At 45.7% G+C, this 12,804-nt stretch overlaps 1 protein-coding gene across 20 annotated transcripts in view; it reads left to right on the top strand.

Moving 5' to 3' along the window:
• The window catches only part of PTPDC1 (protein tyrosine phosphatase domain containing 1), a 56,479-nt gene that overhangs the window by 23,987 nt on the left and 19,688 nt on the right, over nucleotides 1-12,804 (top strand). For 13 of the 20 annotated variants that reach the window (XM_027616156.2, XM_027616163.2, XM_027616171.2 and 10 more), the window contains one exon: nucleotides 2,435-2,525. In XM_027616156.2, coding sequence (XP_027471957.1) covers nucleotides 2,444-2,525 — 82 coding nt within the window. In that variant the 5' untranslated portion in view covers nucleotides 2,435-2,443. Of the gene's footprint in view, nucleotides 1-421; nucleotides 519-2,434; nucleotides 2,526-12,804 lie in introns of all 20 variants that reach the window. The other 7 variants (XM_027616172.2, XM_027616170.2, XM_027616167.2 and 4 more) reach the window with 3 other exon arrangements.

Raw genomic sequence — 12,804 nt, 5'->3', positions numbered from 1 at the left:
CCGCCCCCACCTGTTCTCCACAAAAGTGCACGTGCCGGCTTCTTGTCTGGAAGATAGAAGGAAAGCAGTGACCTCAGAATGCCTCAGGTCACCACAGAGCCTGTCTCTCTGTGAAATGGCTTTTTTATGAAGGAGAACATTCTTTATGTCAAACTCTTACTTTCTGATGACTCTTCTGAACAGTATGAGTGATCGTCTATAGCTGTTCTGAGTTTTAAGTATTGGGTACTAATTAGTGAGCCTGTGATTAATCCTAAATGTTGAGTCATTTTGAGGAACATCTTGGGATGAAAGCAAATTGTAGGATAGAGCGAGCAAAATATCTGTCATTAGCAGCAGGAAATGAAATTAAATAAGATGATTGCACAGTGAAATGACAGGATTACTGTTCAAACCCTGTTTCTCCTGACTCTGCAACCAGGCACGTGAAATGAATTCAGTTGTGAATGAAGTTACTGTTTCATAAATCTTCTTGAGAAAGTCAACCATTACTAACTACCGGCAGGACTGTTTTCTAGGTAGGGAAGGGAATATTTACAAAGTCTTATAAAACACTATGATACTGGTTTGCAAATTAAAATAACAGTAATATATTGGATACCTGTATGCCAGACATTGTGCTAGAAACACACACACAACTGTTCTTTATCCTCACAACAAGCTGAGAAAGATATAATCCTCATTTTACAGAAGAGAAAATTGAAGCTATACAAAAATTGGTTCGTATAGCTGGTAGCGAACAGAGTCAAAGTTTAAACGCAGAACTTCTGCCTATACAATATAGCTTGGCCTAGTTGAGCCGTCTGTAATTGGTCAGTTATATACAGTTGGACTACACATCCATGTTCTTATGCGGAGTTAATACCCAGAGAACACTCTTGCAGAGTCCCCTGGAGGCTGGAACGTGAAGCGGAACAGGAGTGGGGACTGGCGCTTGGGCTGAGAGGAGGGCTGTTGGCTTTGTCAGGCGGCAGCGCTGGGGCTGCTAGACTGTTTAGATCAGAGCCGGTGATGAGCACCTGCAAGGAGAAGGGGGAGGAGCCTGCACTGATGCTTTCAATTTTCTGTTTTAACTCGCAGACTTTGACGGGTCTGGAAATAGTGTTTCCCAAACGGATGTTTATTAGCTGTCTCAGATCTTTGAAAATTCATAGTTTAACTCTAAGCATATATTAACTCTCAGGTAATTAGACCATTAAAGAAAACTTTCCATTTTTCCACTGTTTTTCCTAGGTTAGAAGAATTGCCTTTTCATAAAAAGCATGTATTCATGTTATTTGACAAAAATATAGTACTTAAGCCATACAAAGTAGATGATTTACAAAGAAAGAGAGTTTTACTATTTTTAAGATGACTTTTATTGTCACATTTGGATACATATGATATTCTTTGAAGATGGGCCATTTAAAAAAAAATATTTTATTTATTTGATAGACGCAGCGAGAGAGGGAATACAAGCAGGGGGAGAGGGAGAGGGAGAAGCAGGCTTCCCGCTGAGCAGGGAGCCCGATGTGGGGCTCGATCCCAGGACCCTCGGATCATGACCTGAGCCAAAGGCAGACACTTAACGACTGAGCCACCCAGGTGCCCCCAAGATAGGCCATCTTTACTTTTGTAGATTAACTATTATGTTTTAGCAATACTGTCAGCCTGCAACAAAGGATTTATCTGTCTATTATCTATTATTGGGATTTACATGTTATATTGGAGAAGCTTTTCTTAATGTGGCAGAAAAGTTAAAGTTATAGGAAAAATCTTACAGGTTGGACTACATGAAACAGTAGTGCTTGCTAGGCAGAACACACCATAAACATACATAAGATGTCCCTCTCCCCCTGCTTGTGTTCCCTCTCTCGCTGTGTCTCTCTCAAAATAAATAAATCAAATCCTTAAAATAAATTTTTTTTTATCTATTTGAGAGAGAGCATGAGTGGTGGGAGGGGGGTGCAAAGGGAGAGGGAGAAGCGGACTGCTCGCGGAGCAGGGAGCCCGACGCGGGGCTCCATCCCAGGACCCAGGGATCACGACCTGAGCCGAAGGCAGACGCTTAACTGACCGAGCCACCCAGGCGCCCTATTAAGTTTTAAATTTTAATTCTAGTATAGTTAACACACAGTGTTATGTTAGTTTCAGGTGACAATACAGTGATTCAACACTTCCATACAATACCCGGTGCTCATCATGACAAGTGCCCACCTGTTTCCCCATCCCTCGCCCACCTCCCCTCTGGTACCATCGGCATGTTCTCTGTAGTTAAGAGTCCGTTTCTTGGTTTGTCTCTCCCTCTTTTCCTTTGCTCTTTGTTTCTTATTTCCCACACAAGATTTCATTCTTTTTAATGGCTGAATAATATTCCATTGTGTGTGTATGTATGTGTACATAAATGAACATCACATAGGCAGACTCTCAAAAACTAATCTTTTTTTGTCCCCAGCAGACTACCATGCCTGCAGGAATCTTGCCTGAAAATGAGGAACTGTATTCCACTTCGGTGAATAACAGTGCATATGCTGCCAACATGAAAGGTAAGAGTGCTTTGATATACTTGTTGCGTCTTTGTGCCAAGTGGCATCTAATAAAATGATGTGGGTAGACATGACAGAAGGCTCGAGGCCTCATACCGGGATCCCGAGTGCAGCTGCTGTTTATGGCTTTTGTTTATTTCTGCCTCCCTGTTTTGACCTGTTAAAATTGCTTTTCATCATCCTGAATAGTGGGTCTTTTGAGAAGGAACGTTGGAAACAATGTTTGTCTCCTGCATTATCCTCTCAGACTGAAATTATCTGTTCCTCTCATCAAACGCCTCCTTGTGAGTCACACTTTCCTTTCTTTCCTGTCTCCTTCCTCGGGAGTGACACTTAGACGCATGTCCAGAAGCATGGGACCCCTGCGCCTCCCAGTCTGTTTCCCTCCTCTGTCCCATCCCGTGGTCTCGAGCTTTCACATGGCAGCCCCAGGCAGGAAAGGTGCTGCCTGGGGCTCTTGCTGCCATACTTGCCCTCACTCCTTTGCCTGCTGCAGGTGCTGAGCCGGGGCACACCCCGACTTCCTGCCACGTTGGCACCACAGGTCCTGCTGCTGCTGCCAGCGGAGAGCCGGATGTTGAGTCACTTTTCTTGGCAGTGCCCTTTGCGTGATTCTCCTACTGCCTCTTTTAGGTTTGCCCTGTTCACTTTCGTGTTCCTGTACAGGGAACTTTGAAGGACTGTCCCCAGAAGTGGGATTACGTGATGTGAGGGTCTGAAGGGTGGCTTTCAGTGCCTTGTGCTCTTGTAGGAATCCAACCACGCCACCAGGGGGTGCTGTCTCTCACCAGGAGAAGGAGCGTCTCCCTCCTGAGACCTCGCCCGAATTCCAGGTCCTCACAGATCTGTGCCGTGCCTGGCTCTGGGGGCACCAGGACTGCTGCTGCCCCCCATTTGTGGACAGCGTCTGTGTGCCAGACTCACGGTGTGTTAGCTTCCCTGGTTTGAGAAGGAAGCGCTGTCTAAAACCAATGCAGCAACGGTGCCTACTTGCTGCTCACGTTGTAGAGTGATGTGTTTTTTGCTAAGGGACTCCAGCTAGCGAGTGTAAGAGTCAGACAAACCTTTTCCCCTCTTGCTTCTTCTGTCGAAATGTCACCTCTTAGCTGGGGTTTCCCACCAGGGGTTCTCTTGGCTTCTGAGGCGGGCAAGTCTTAAGTGTACAGGAGAGCGCCGGATGCGGAAGACAGCATCCCTGCACCACCCCACCCCCATCATCCAGTCACGTCCCCAGACTGCAGTGACACCTGGAAAGCCTGACACGTTTCCAGATGCCCAGGGAGGGCTGTGCTAGCTGTATGTGATCTCTTGCTGAGCTGCTTTACCTTTTTTTTTTTTTTAAGATTTTATTTATTTATTTGACAGAGAGAGACACAGCAAGAGAGGGAACACAAGCAGGGGGAGTGGGAGAGGGAGAAGCAGGCTTCCCGCTGAGCAGGGAGCCCGATGCGGGGCTCGATCCCCGGACCCTGGGATCACGACCTGAGCCGAAGGCAAATGCTTAACAACTCAGCCACTCAGGCGCCCTGTTTTACCTTTCCTAAAACCATCTTTGTCATTGAAATTTTCCCCATTGTATAAATGTAGCTAATATTTAATTAGGAAAAATCTGGAAAAATAAGAAACTTTACATCTAACTTTTTTAGAGTGAGTCTCGCCTATAAAGGTAGTCAGTTATACTTTATTGGATTAACATTGGGATGGGAAGTATTTTTTTATTAGTGGCTAATGAATCATGGGAAAATTAGGGGGTACATAAATAAAGTTTTTAAGTTATTTGTAAAGGAAAGTAGAAAACTCAACAAGAACTATCTTTGGAATGAGACAAACCTAGATTTAAATCTTGGTTCTACTTTTTGAAAAAAATTGAGGGGAGGTGGAATTTCAAACATTCATAAAAGTATATAGGATACTGTATGCAGAGGTACTGTTCTCTTTGGAGGTACCACCCCCACATATGGGTGCCATCCCTGCAGAGGTGCCACCCCGCCACAGAGGCCCCCTTCCCCATCAGGTGCCATCTCCCAGCTTTAAGAATTTCAGCTCACTCCCTCCCCCTTTTTCCCCTACTTCCGTATTACTTCATTTCATTCCTTAACCATATCACCATTATCGTAACTAAAAAAATTTAACAGTTGCTCAATATCATCAATATCTAAACATTGCTCAAATTTCTGTCTCATAGATGTATATATTTTTGTTTGCATCGGGCCCCAACAGAGGTCAATATTTTAAAATTGGTCGGTATGTATCTTAGATCTCTTTTGCATGTGGATTTCTCCCTCTTTTTCCTCCAATTTATTTGTTAAAGAAACCAGATTTTTTTTGCCGTATAGAGTTTGCCACAATCTGTATTTTGCTGATTATATTCACATGTTTCCTATAAACTGAACTGGAAGAGGGTCATAGAGCCTAATCAAGTTTTTTTTTATTTACAACCATATTTGATGGATAGTGCTGTATTCTTCCATCAGATGTCTGGTTGTCTCTCTTGTGATGTTAGTTCTTTTGTTTTGAAATAATTTCAAACTCACAGAAAAGCATAAAAAAATTCCCATATACTATTCACCCAGAGACCCTCATCCACGTTTTGTCAGCTGTCCTAATAATATCCTTTAATAGCAAGAGGACACTTGTGTTTTTTTCCTCTCAGTGACTGGGCACTGCTAGTTCTCTCTTGACCTTTATGAAAATTCCGGGCCAGGTATGTCGCAGCACGTTGCTCACTTGGGGTGTGTCTGCTGTTACGTCGTAGTAACGTTAAGGTCACGCATCTTTGGCAGGAACATCCCAGGAGTGATTTTATTCTTTCCTCACTGCATCCCGTCAGGAGACCCAGAAGGTCCCTGGAGGTGTTAAGCTTGATCACGTCAGAACAGTGGTGTCTGCTGGGATTTGTGCATTCTAAGTCATGCTTTCTCCCCCATAGCTCCTATTTTGTGGAGAGGTGTTGGAGAGTGTGCCCACCCCAGCCTTCGTCCAGCTCTGCTTGCTCAGCTCTCTGAGGCTCCGCCTGGATGAACCGTCATGATGGTAGATGATGAAGTGGAGGGTTCCTAATCCATCATCGCTTCTGTGTTTCTCAGCCGGCACTCTCTCCTCCTGCTTGTGTGTCGGTTGTATCTCTATTGCAGTGTGGTTTCGTGTTCAGTCAGGAATGCGTCAGTAACTGTCATTTGTTTTCATGCTCCGCCGTCCCACACTTGGCCAGCAAGAACCCCTCCCTGCAGGGACGTCCCTGCATGCCTGCTTCCTGGCCCAGCAAGGTCTTCCATCTCCCCTGCCCTTTCCCTGTCCCAGCCCTGAAGTCACCCAGTTCTGCAAGGAGCTCTGGTCCTTTCAGTAGGGAATGGTATCCAGAAACCAAAATGTGCTCACTGCTGCGACGACGTCGCAATTGCCATGCTCCCTGGGAGACAGAGCTAGGAAGTGTATGTTAATAAGTGTGCGCAGATCTCTACCTGCTTTTACGTGTGTATTTGTTTCTGTTTGGTGAAAACTCTGAGTCCATGTTGGTACTTCCCACTGTCATCCCTCACCACCATCATTCTAGCTTTTCCCGTCATCGTGGTTATGATTCCCTCCTTCGAGAATGAGGAACCTTGCTCTCCTTGTCCCCAGTTTCCTTGTTTGCTCAAGCCTCCTTTTCATGACCAGTCTCCCAGCCCCGCCATCGCTCGCCTCAGCTCGTCCACACGGAGTCTGTACCCTGCCAGGCCGAGTGCCGCAGACTCTGCTGCAGCTGGCCCTGGAGCACATGGGGGTGGGGGCACTGACCGCATCACAGATGAAAATCCACAGATAACTTCTGACGCTCCAAGGACTTAACTCTAACAGCTGCCAGCTGGCTGGGAACCTTACTGATAACCATTGATTAACACAGATTTTGTGTGCTACATACTGTATTTTTATAATAAAGTAGATAAAAAATGTTAAGGAAATCATAGGGAAGAGAAAATACATTTACGAAGTCCTGTATTGACCCAAAGACATCTGTGTAGAGGTGGACACATGCAGTTCACACCCATATCGTTCAAGGGTCACCTGTAGTTGCCTTCCTTGTGTTGCACCTGACCTCTGCTACATGGCCCTCACCTAGGCCTGCTTCGTGGCTGTTTTTATTTTGATTAGGTATATACTTTTAATTAAAATATTGAGGTAATTGTACAGTCACATGCAATTGTCAGTCATAATACAGAAAGAACCTTCACTCAGATTCCACCCTAGTAACATCTTACAAATCTGTAGTGCAGTATCACAGCCAGGATGTCGACATTGTTACAGTGAAGATACAGGACAGCACTGGGGGCACCTGGGGGCACAGTCCGTTAAGCATCTGATTCTTGGTTTCGGCTCAGGTCACGATCTCAGGATTGTGGGATTGAGCCCCACGTCGGTCTCTGAGCTGGGTGTTGAGCCTGCTTACATTCTTTCTCCCTCTCCCTCTGCCCCTGCTCACTCATGCACTCTCCCTCTCTCCTTCTCTCTCTCTCTCAAAAAAAAAAGGCTACAGGACAGCACTGTCACTACAAGGATCCCTCCTGTTGCCCTTTCATAGCCAGACCCACTTCTGCCCATGAGTCTGGCCCCTGACAAGTACTGTGACAGCAAAAGCACAAGCAACAAAGGAAAGAAATCGATAATTCAGACTTCATCAAAATTTAAAACTTTTCTGCATCAAAAGATGCCATCAGTAGAAAGAAAAGTCAGTCTGCAGAATAGGAGGGACTGTTTGCAAATCACATATCCATCTAATTAGGAACTAGTCTCCAGAATATGAAGAAAATCCTAAAACTCAATGAGCAAACACAACCTGATTGAGAAAGTGACTCGAGTAGATGTTTCTCTGAAAGGACACACAGATGTCCAATATGCACACGAGAAGTTTATTTTAACCATTATAGAAATGCAGATCAAAACCACAATGAAATACCACTGCATATCCATTCGGATGGCTGTTATCAAACAAACCAGAAATAACAAGTGTCGGTGAGTAGATGGAGAAACTAGAGCCCAAGTACGTTGCTGCTGGTGTAAATTATGGTGCAGCCACTGTGGAAAACAGTATGGCAGTTTCTCAAAAAATTTAAAAAAAATACTCTGGGGATGCCTGGGGGGCGCAGTCAGTTAAGGTTCTGATTCTTGGTTTTGGCTCAGGTCATGATCTCAGGGTTCTGGGATCGAGTCCCGCATCGGGCTCCTTGCTTGGTGGGGAGTCTGCTTCTCCCTCTGCCTGCCGCTCCCCTGGCTTGTGTGCTCTCTCCTCCACCCTCGCTGACAAATAAGTAAAATCTTAAAACAATAAAATAAAAAAATAAAAAAAGAATGACTCCGTGATCCAGCGGTTCCATAGGACAGAAAGCAGGGACTCAAGCCAGTGTTTGTGCCCCCACATTCATAGCGGCATTCACAATAGCCAAAAGTGGGAACCAACCCACAGAGGTGGCACGTATGTGCAGTGCATATGATTCAGCCTGAGAAAGCCTGACACCTGCAACAGCGTGGATGGACCTTGAGGACACTATGCTGAGTGAGATCAGCCAGACACAGGACAAACACTACGTGAGTCCACGTCTGTGAGGGACCCAGAACGGTCAAAGTCATAGGGACAGAAAGTAGAGGGGTGGGTGCCAGGCACTGGGTCGGGGGAGAGATGGGGAGTTAGTGTTTAATGGGGACAGAGTTTGGGTTTAGGAAGATGAAAAGTTCTAGAGATGGACAGTGGGGATGTACTTAATGCCAGTGTAGTACTGTACACTTAAAAATGGCTAAAATGACCTATTTTGTGTCATATATTTTACCACAATTAACAAAAGGAAAAAGGAAAGCGCTTTCTCTTCCTCTTCTTTTCCCTTCCCTTCCTGAACAAGTCAGTCCCAAGCCACTGGCAGGGCCACGAAGAGTAGGTGCGCACACCAGAGGGTGAGCGAAGCTGTGGTGCTGGAGACCAGGCAGGGTGAGGGGCGGCAGCAGTCATGACGGGTGTGCGGGATGACAGGTGTGCGAGGCTGGCCACACTCGGGTGTGAGAGCACTCAGCGGGGCCAGAGCCTCGGGTGAGGTTAAGAGGGTTCCTGCATGGCCGGCGGCCCCACGCGGAGTACCCAAACACAGGCAGGGCGTCCACACAGGTCATGGCAACATCAGACTGGCTGGGGTGTTAGAGCCCACATTGGGGGGGATGCAGATCCACATCGAGGAGGGGGCAATAGCAGTGAGGGGAGATTGGTCACATAGAGGGTCCCGGTTAAAGATGATGGTAGCAGGGTTCTCACCATTACAGAAAGGTGGAGGGGACAATGTGTGTTGGTTTGGAATTTGTGTATAGGGTGAACTCTTGGTTTTCAGTTAATATATATATATATATATGCATGCATATGGAGATAAACGTGGACCTGAACGTGTGGAATGTGCGTGTGCATGTCTACGGTGCATGTGTTCTTCACTGTCTGCTGAGAGGGCCTGCTGGCGGCAGCACACCCAGCACCCAGACTTCCTGCCTAAGTGCCGTTCTTCAGCCATGAGGGTCTCATCACGGGGAAACAGATACATTCTGCAAAATAATGGGCCTACACTCTTCAGAAGTCGAGGGAAGACGGAGGAGCTTGCTCTGGAGTGAATGAGAAATGGGCAGCCGCTACATGTGGTTCTGACATGGTGTGGCGTGATTTGCCGTTAGGATCACTGAGATCATCAGGGAAGCTTGAGCGAGGTCTGAGGGACAGAAGCAACTAGTCATGTATCAGTTGTAATCTGCAGATTTGGGGGAATCTAGAGGATGTCTTTGTTTATGGGAAATATACGCTAAATTATTTGAAGTAATAGAATAGCATGTCTGCAGCTTATTCTCAGGTGGTTCAAGAAAAAATACTTTATTATATTTTTCTGTAAGTTTGAGATTGCTTCAAAATAAAAGATAAAGTCTTCTCCAAAAATTTTTTAAAATTAAACCAAATTGTTTAACCGTGTTGCCTGCTGCTGAGCAGTCCACCAAGACGTAAACTATACGGAAGCCATCGGATATACCTTAGAGCAGTTGTGGGTGGGTGATGGAGGCAGAGACCAGAGCGACACGGGTCGGCACTGAGGCAGGCAACGTGCAGATGGCCACTGCCGTCAGCTCTTCAGAGGTTTTTCTGGGAAGGGGGACCAAGGACCCTCCGAAGCAGGGGACTGTGGTGAGGGGTGTGGAGAAAATGACGTGTGCAGGAATACTTGGACAATTAAGAAGCTATAGCCCAAGGAGGGGAAGTTTTGGAGAAGTTCTGCCTTCAGATATTTGAAGATCTTGAAAAGTCAAAGAGATGCTTTGTTTTAATTTTCGGAGGAAAGGAGTAGAGCCAGTGTTTACAGAGCAGGGGCTTCTGACTAGCGTGTTGAGCCATCCAGCAGCTGAGTGGTTGGTGGCCTTGCATGAAGTGAACTCCTGACCCAAACAGTGGCAAGCAGAAGCTGTTCCTGGAAGTGATTCCTCTGGTGACTTAGGGCTGAGGCCAGGTGGACCTCCAGCTCCCACTGCGCACTCAGGCCCATTGTCATGTGAGTTTGTTCAAATAGGAAGTCCTCAGCCCTTTCTGAAATCTTGAGTCTAAGTGGAAATGACCAGTGCTTGGGGTCCCGCATGTGGGAATTAAAAGGACCGTGAGGTCGGGTGCCTCTCAGCGGGTTTCTTTGTTGCTTGCTGCGCTTAACACAGGGGTAGACAGTCTCACCCTTGCAGTGACCAGGGAATCCCTTGGTTCCTTAAATATTATTTTGAATTGGGGAAGGTCCGATTGCCTACCTGCAATCAGGCCAGTGGCCACGAAGTATAGAGACCAGAGCACAGCACCCTGGTTCTTTGTGCTTCAAAGGGCCCTTTGTGTGTTGGTGATGACAGCAGCTTGGGGCGTATAGGATTGGTCACGGGGATTATCCTTTGTATTATTTTCCTGCTTTTTTTTTGGAGCCTGGTTTCTTTTTAGAGATGGTATATTCGGAAGTGAGAAGGGTAAGAACAGTAGCAAGGTCGTGCACCCATGAGTTTATGTTCATGGGATGTAGAAAACTGACATTTGTCTTCTTATGTGTTTAGAAGAATATGTTGTCAGAGGAGTGAAAAACAGGTGAGTTACTAGCAGGCAAGTGGGAAAACAGCAGTAGTGTGGATTCTTGTGACCTGCAAATAAATTATAACTGTGGAGGGACAAGGAGCTTATGATAATAATGTTCTTTCTGGGGCCTCCTGAAAAAACACTCTACCTTTTAAGTGTCTGCGAAAGCATGGCCCTTCACAAAATTACTCTCTGAAACACTCCATTTTATATATCAGAATATCGCATGAAATAGGAATTAAAATAGTATCGTGGCTCCTGTTTATCTAACGAGAAGGCATCTATTTTTTTCCTGCTGGTAATTTATATATTAAAATGTTATTAGGAGCGCCTGGGTGGCTCAGATGGTTAAGCGTCTGCCTTTGGCTCAGGTCATGATCCCAGGGTCCTGGGATCGAGCCCCGCATCGGGCTCCCTGCTCCGCGGGAAGCCTGCTTCTCCCTCTCCCACTCCCCCTGCTTGTGTTCCCTCTCTCGCTGTGTCTCTCTCTGTCAAATAAATAGATAAAATCTTTTTTAAAAAATGTTACTTATAAGAATCTGAACAACTCATCATTAGCAATCTGTAACTCATCCCAACTTAAATTTTTTAATGGATTTTTAGGTTCTACAAATATGCTTTCTTATGAATACAGAAAGAGAGACCAGTTTGGTACAAGTATACTATCTTTTATTCCAAGAATTTGAAAATAATCTCTTTAAAGTTTTTTCACGATTGTTTTCTGGCAACATTCTGTGAACAAAAACATGGTTTTCGAAGGCCACAAATTAAGGAGATGTGAGATTTCTGAGGTCAGGGAGGTTGAAACAAAGCTTCTCAGAGTTGGCTTTTCTCAATTTTATTTTAATGCTATATTTCTCTCTGACCTCAGATAAAACCTGTGTTGAGTTTTAAAAAATATTACCTCTTTCAGCGTCTTCATACGTAGTTGTTGAAACATGTAAAGACTCACCTATATGAAAATATGAGCTTTGAAAATTCTGCTCACCATCCATCTCATCCCTAGGAGTTTGCTGAAGGAGAAATGTGGATATTAAAAGGATTGGGTCCTGAGATGTTTAATGTCTCATTTTTAAATAAGATCATGAGTTATGGCCTAAATGTCCAACAGCAAGGGAATGAGGACATAAGTTATGGTGCACCCGCTTATGCATGAGGACCCTCGTGAGACACGGAGCAAACGGGAAGGTGTGGCCATCTGCTTAGAAAAGCAGGAAGATGGGGCGCCTGGGTGGCTCAGTCGTTCAGCGTCTGCCTTCGGCTCAGGTCATGGTCCCAGGGTCCTGGGATCGAGCCCCGCATCGGGCTCCCTGCTCAGCGGGAGGCCTGCTTCTCCCTCTCCCTCTCCCCCTGCTTGTGTTCCCTCTCTTGCTGTCTCTCTCTTTCTGTCAAATAAATAAATAAAATCTTAAAAAAAAAAAAAGAAAAGCAGGAAGGTTTGTTCACAGAAGGTCCACACATCTGCAGACAGAGGCAGGAAGAGAGGCCAGTGTAGCCTTAGGGGTGGGACTGAAGGCACGCTTCCCTATTGGAAAACCACTTGGCATAAGTAAAAACTGGCTTTCAAAGATGGATTTGGCCACGATTTGGGCATTTTGCTCAGAACCCCTGCTGCACATAGCAGACGTGGACCCCTGAGTTTGAGTACTCAGGGCCGTCGGCTGCCAGGCATCTGCTCACCCTTGGTGCGGCCTCTTGTACTCCTTTCTCTCCTGTAAAGTTCTGTGGGAGCTTTGCTTTTTGGATTGGTTACATTAAAAAAAAAATTATTTTCCATCACTGTATGGGAACAAGGACATGGCACGGCACTCAGGTAGGAATTTGGGCACCAGATTGAGTTTCTCTGTCTCTGTGTTATTTGACAAAATCTGTTCAGTTGGGGAGTTGCGGTTGCATTTTAAAAGGCAAGTGCTTACAGCATTACTGATGATTAAAACAGAACCAACAAAAAGAGCCGTATCTGTGGCAGGAGGTTGTTTCTGTCTGCACGTGGCTGAAACACCATTTGGAGAGACAGAGAGAGACCTGGAGACCCAGAGTGACGGGGTGGGGCGAGTCTGACGTTCAGGAGGGAGGAGGCGGACATCAGTGTTAGATTTTCTGTGTTCTTTGTGTCTTTATCCTCAAGTTGCAGCCACCTCCTCATCCAGTTCCTGAGAAGAATGTGATACTTAGTGAATTTTTTCC

The sequence above is a fragment of the Zalophus californianus genome, chromosome 13 (assembly GCF_009762305.2).
Source record: "Zalophus californianus isolate mZalCal1 chromosome 13, mZalCal1.pri.v2, whole genome shotgun sequence".
Lineage (NCBI taxonomy): Eukaryota > Metazoa > Chordata > Mammalia > Carnivora > Otariidae > Zalophus > Zalophus californianus.
The sequence above is the reverse complement of the archived record's forward strand: the minus strand, read 5'-3'. Positions and strand labels throughout refer to the sequence as shown.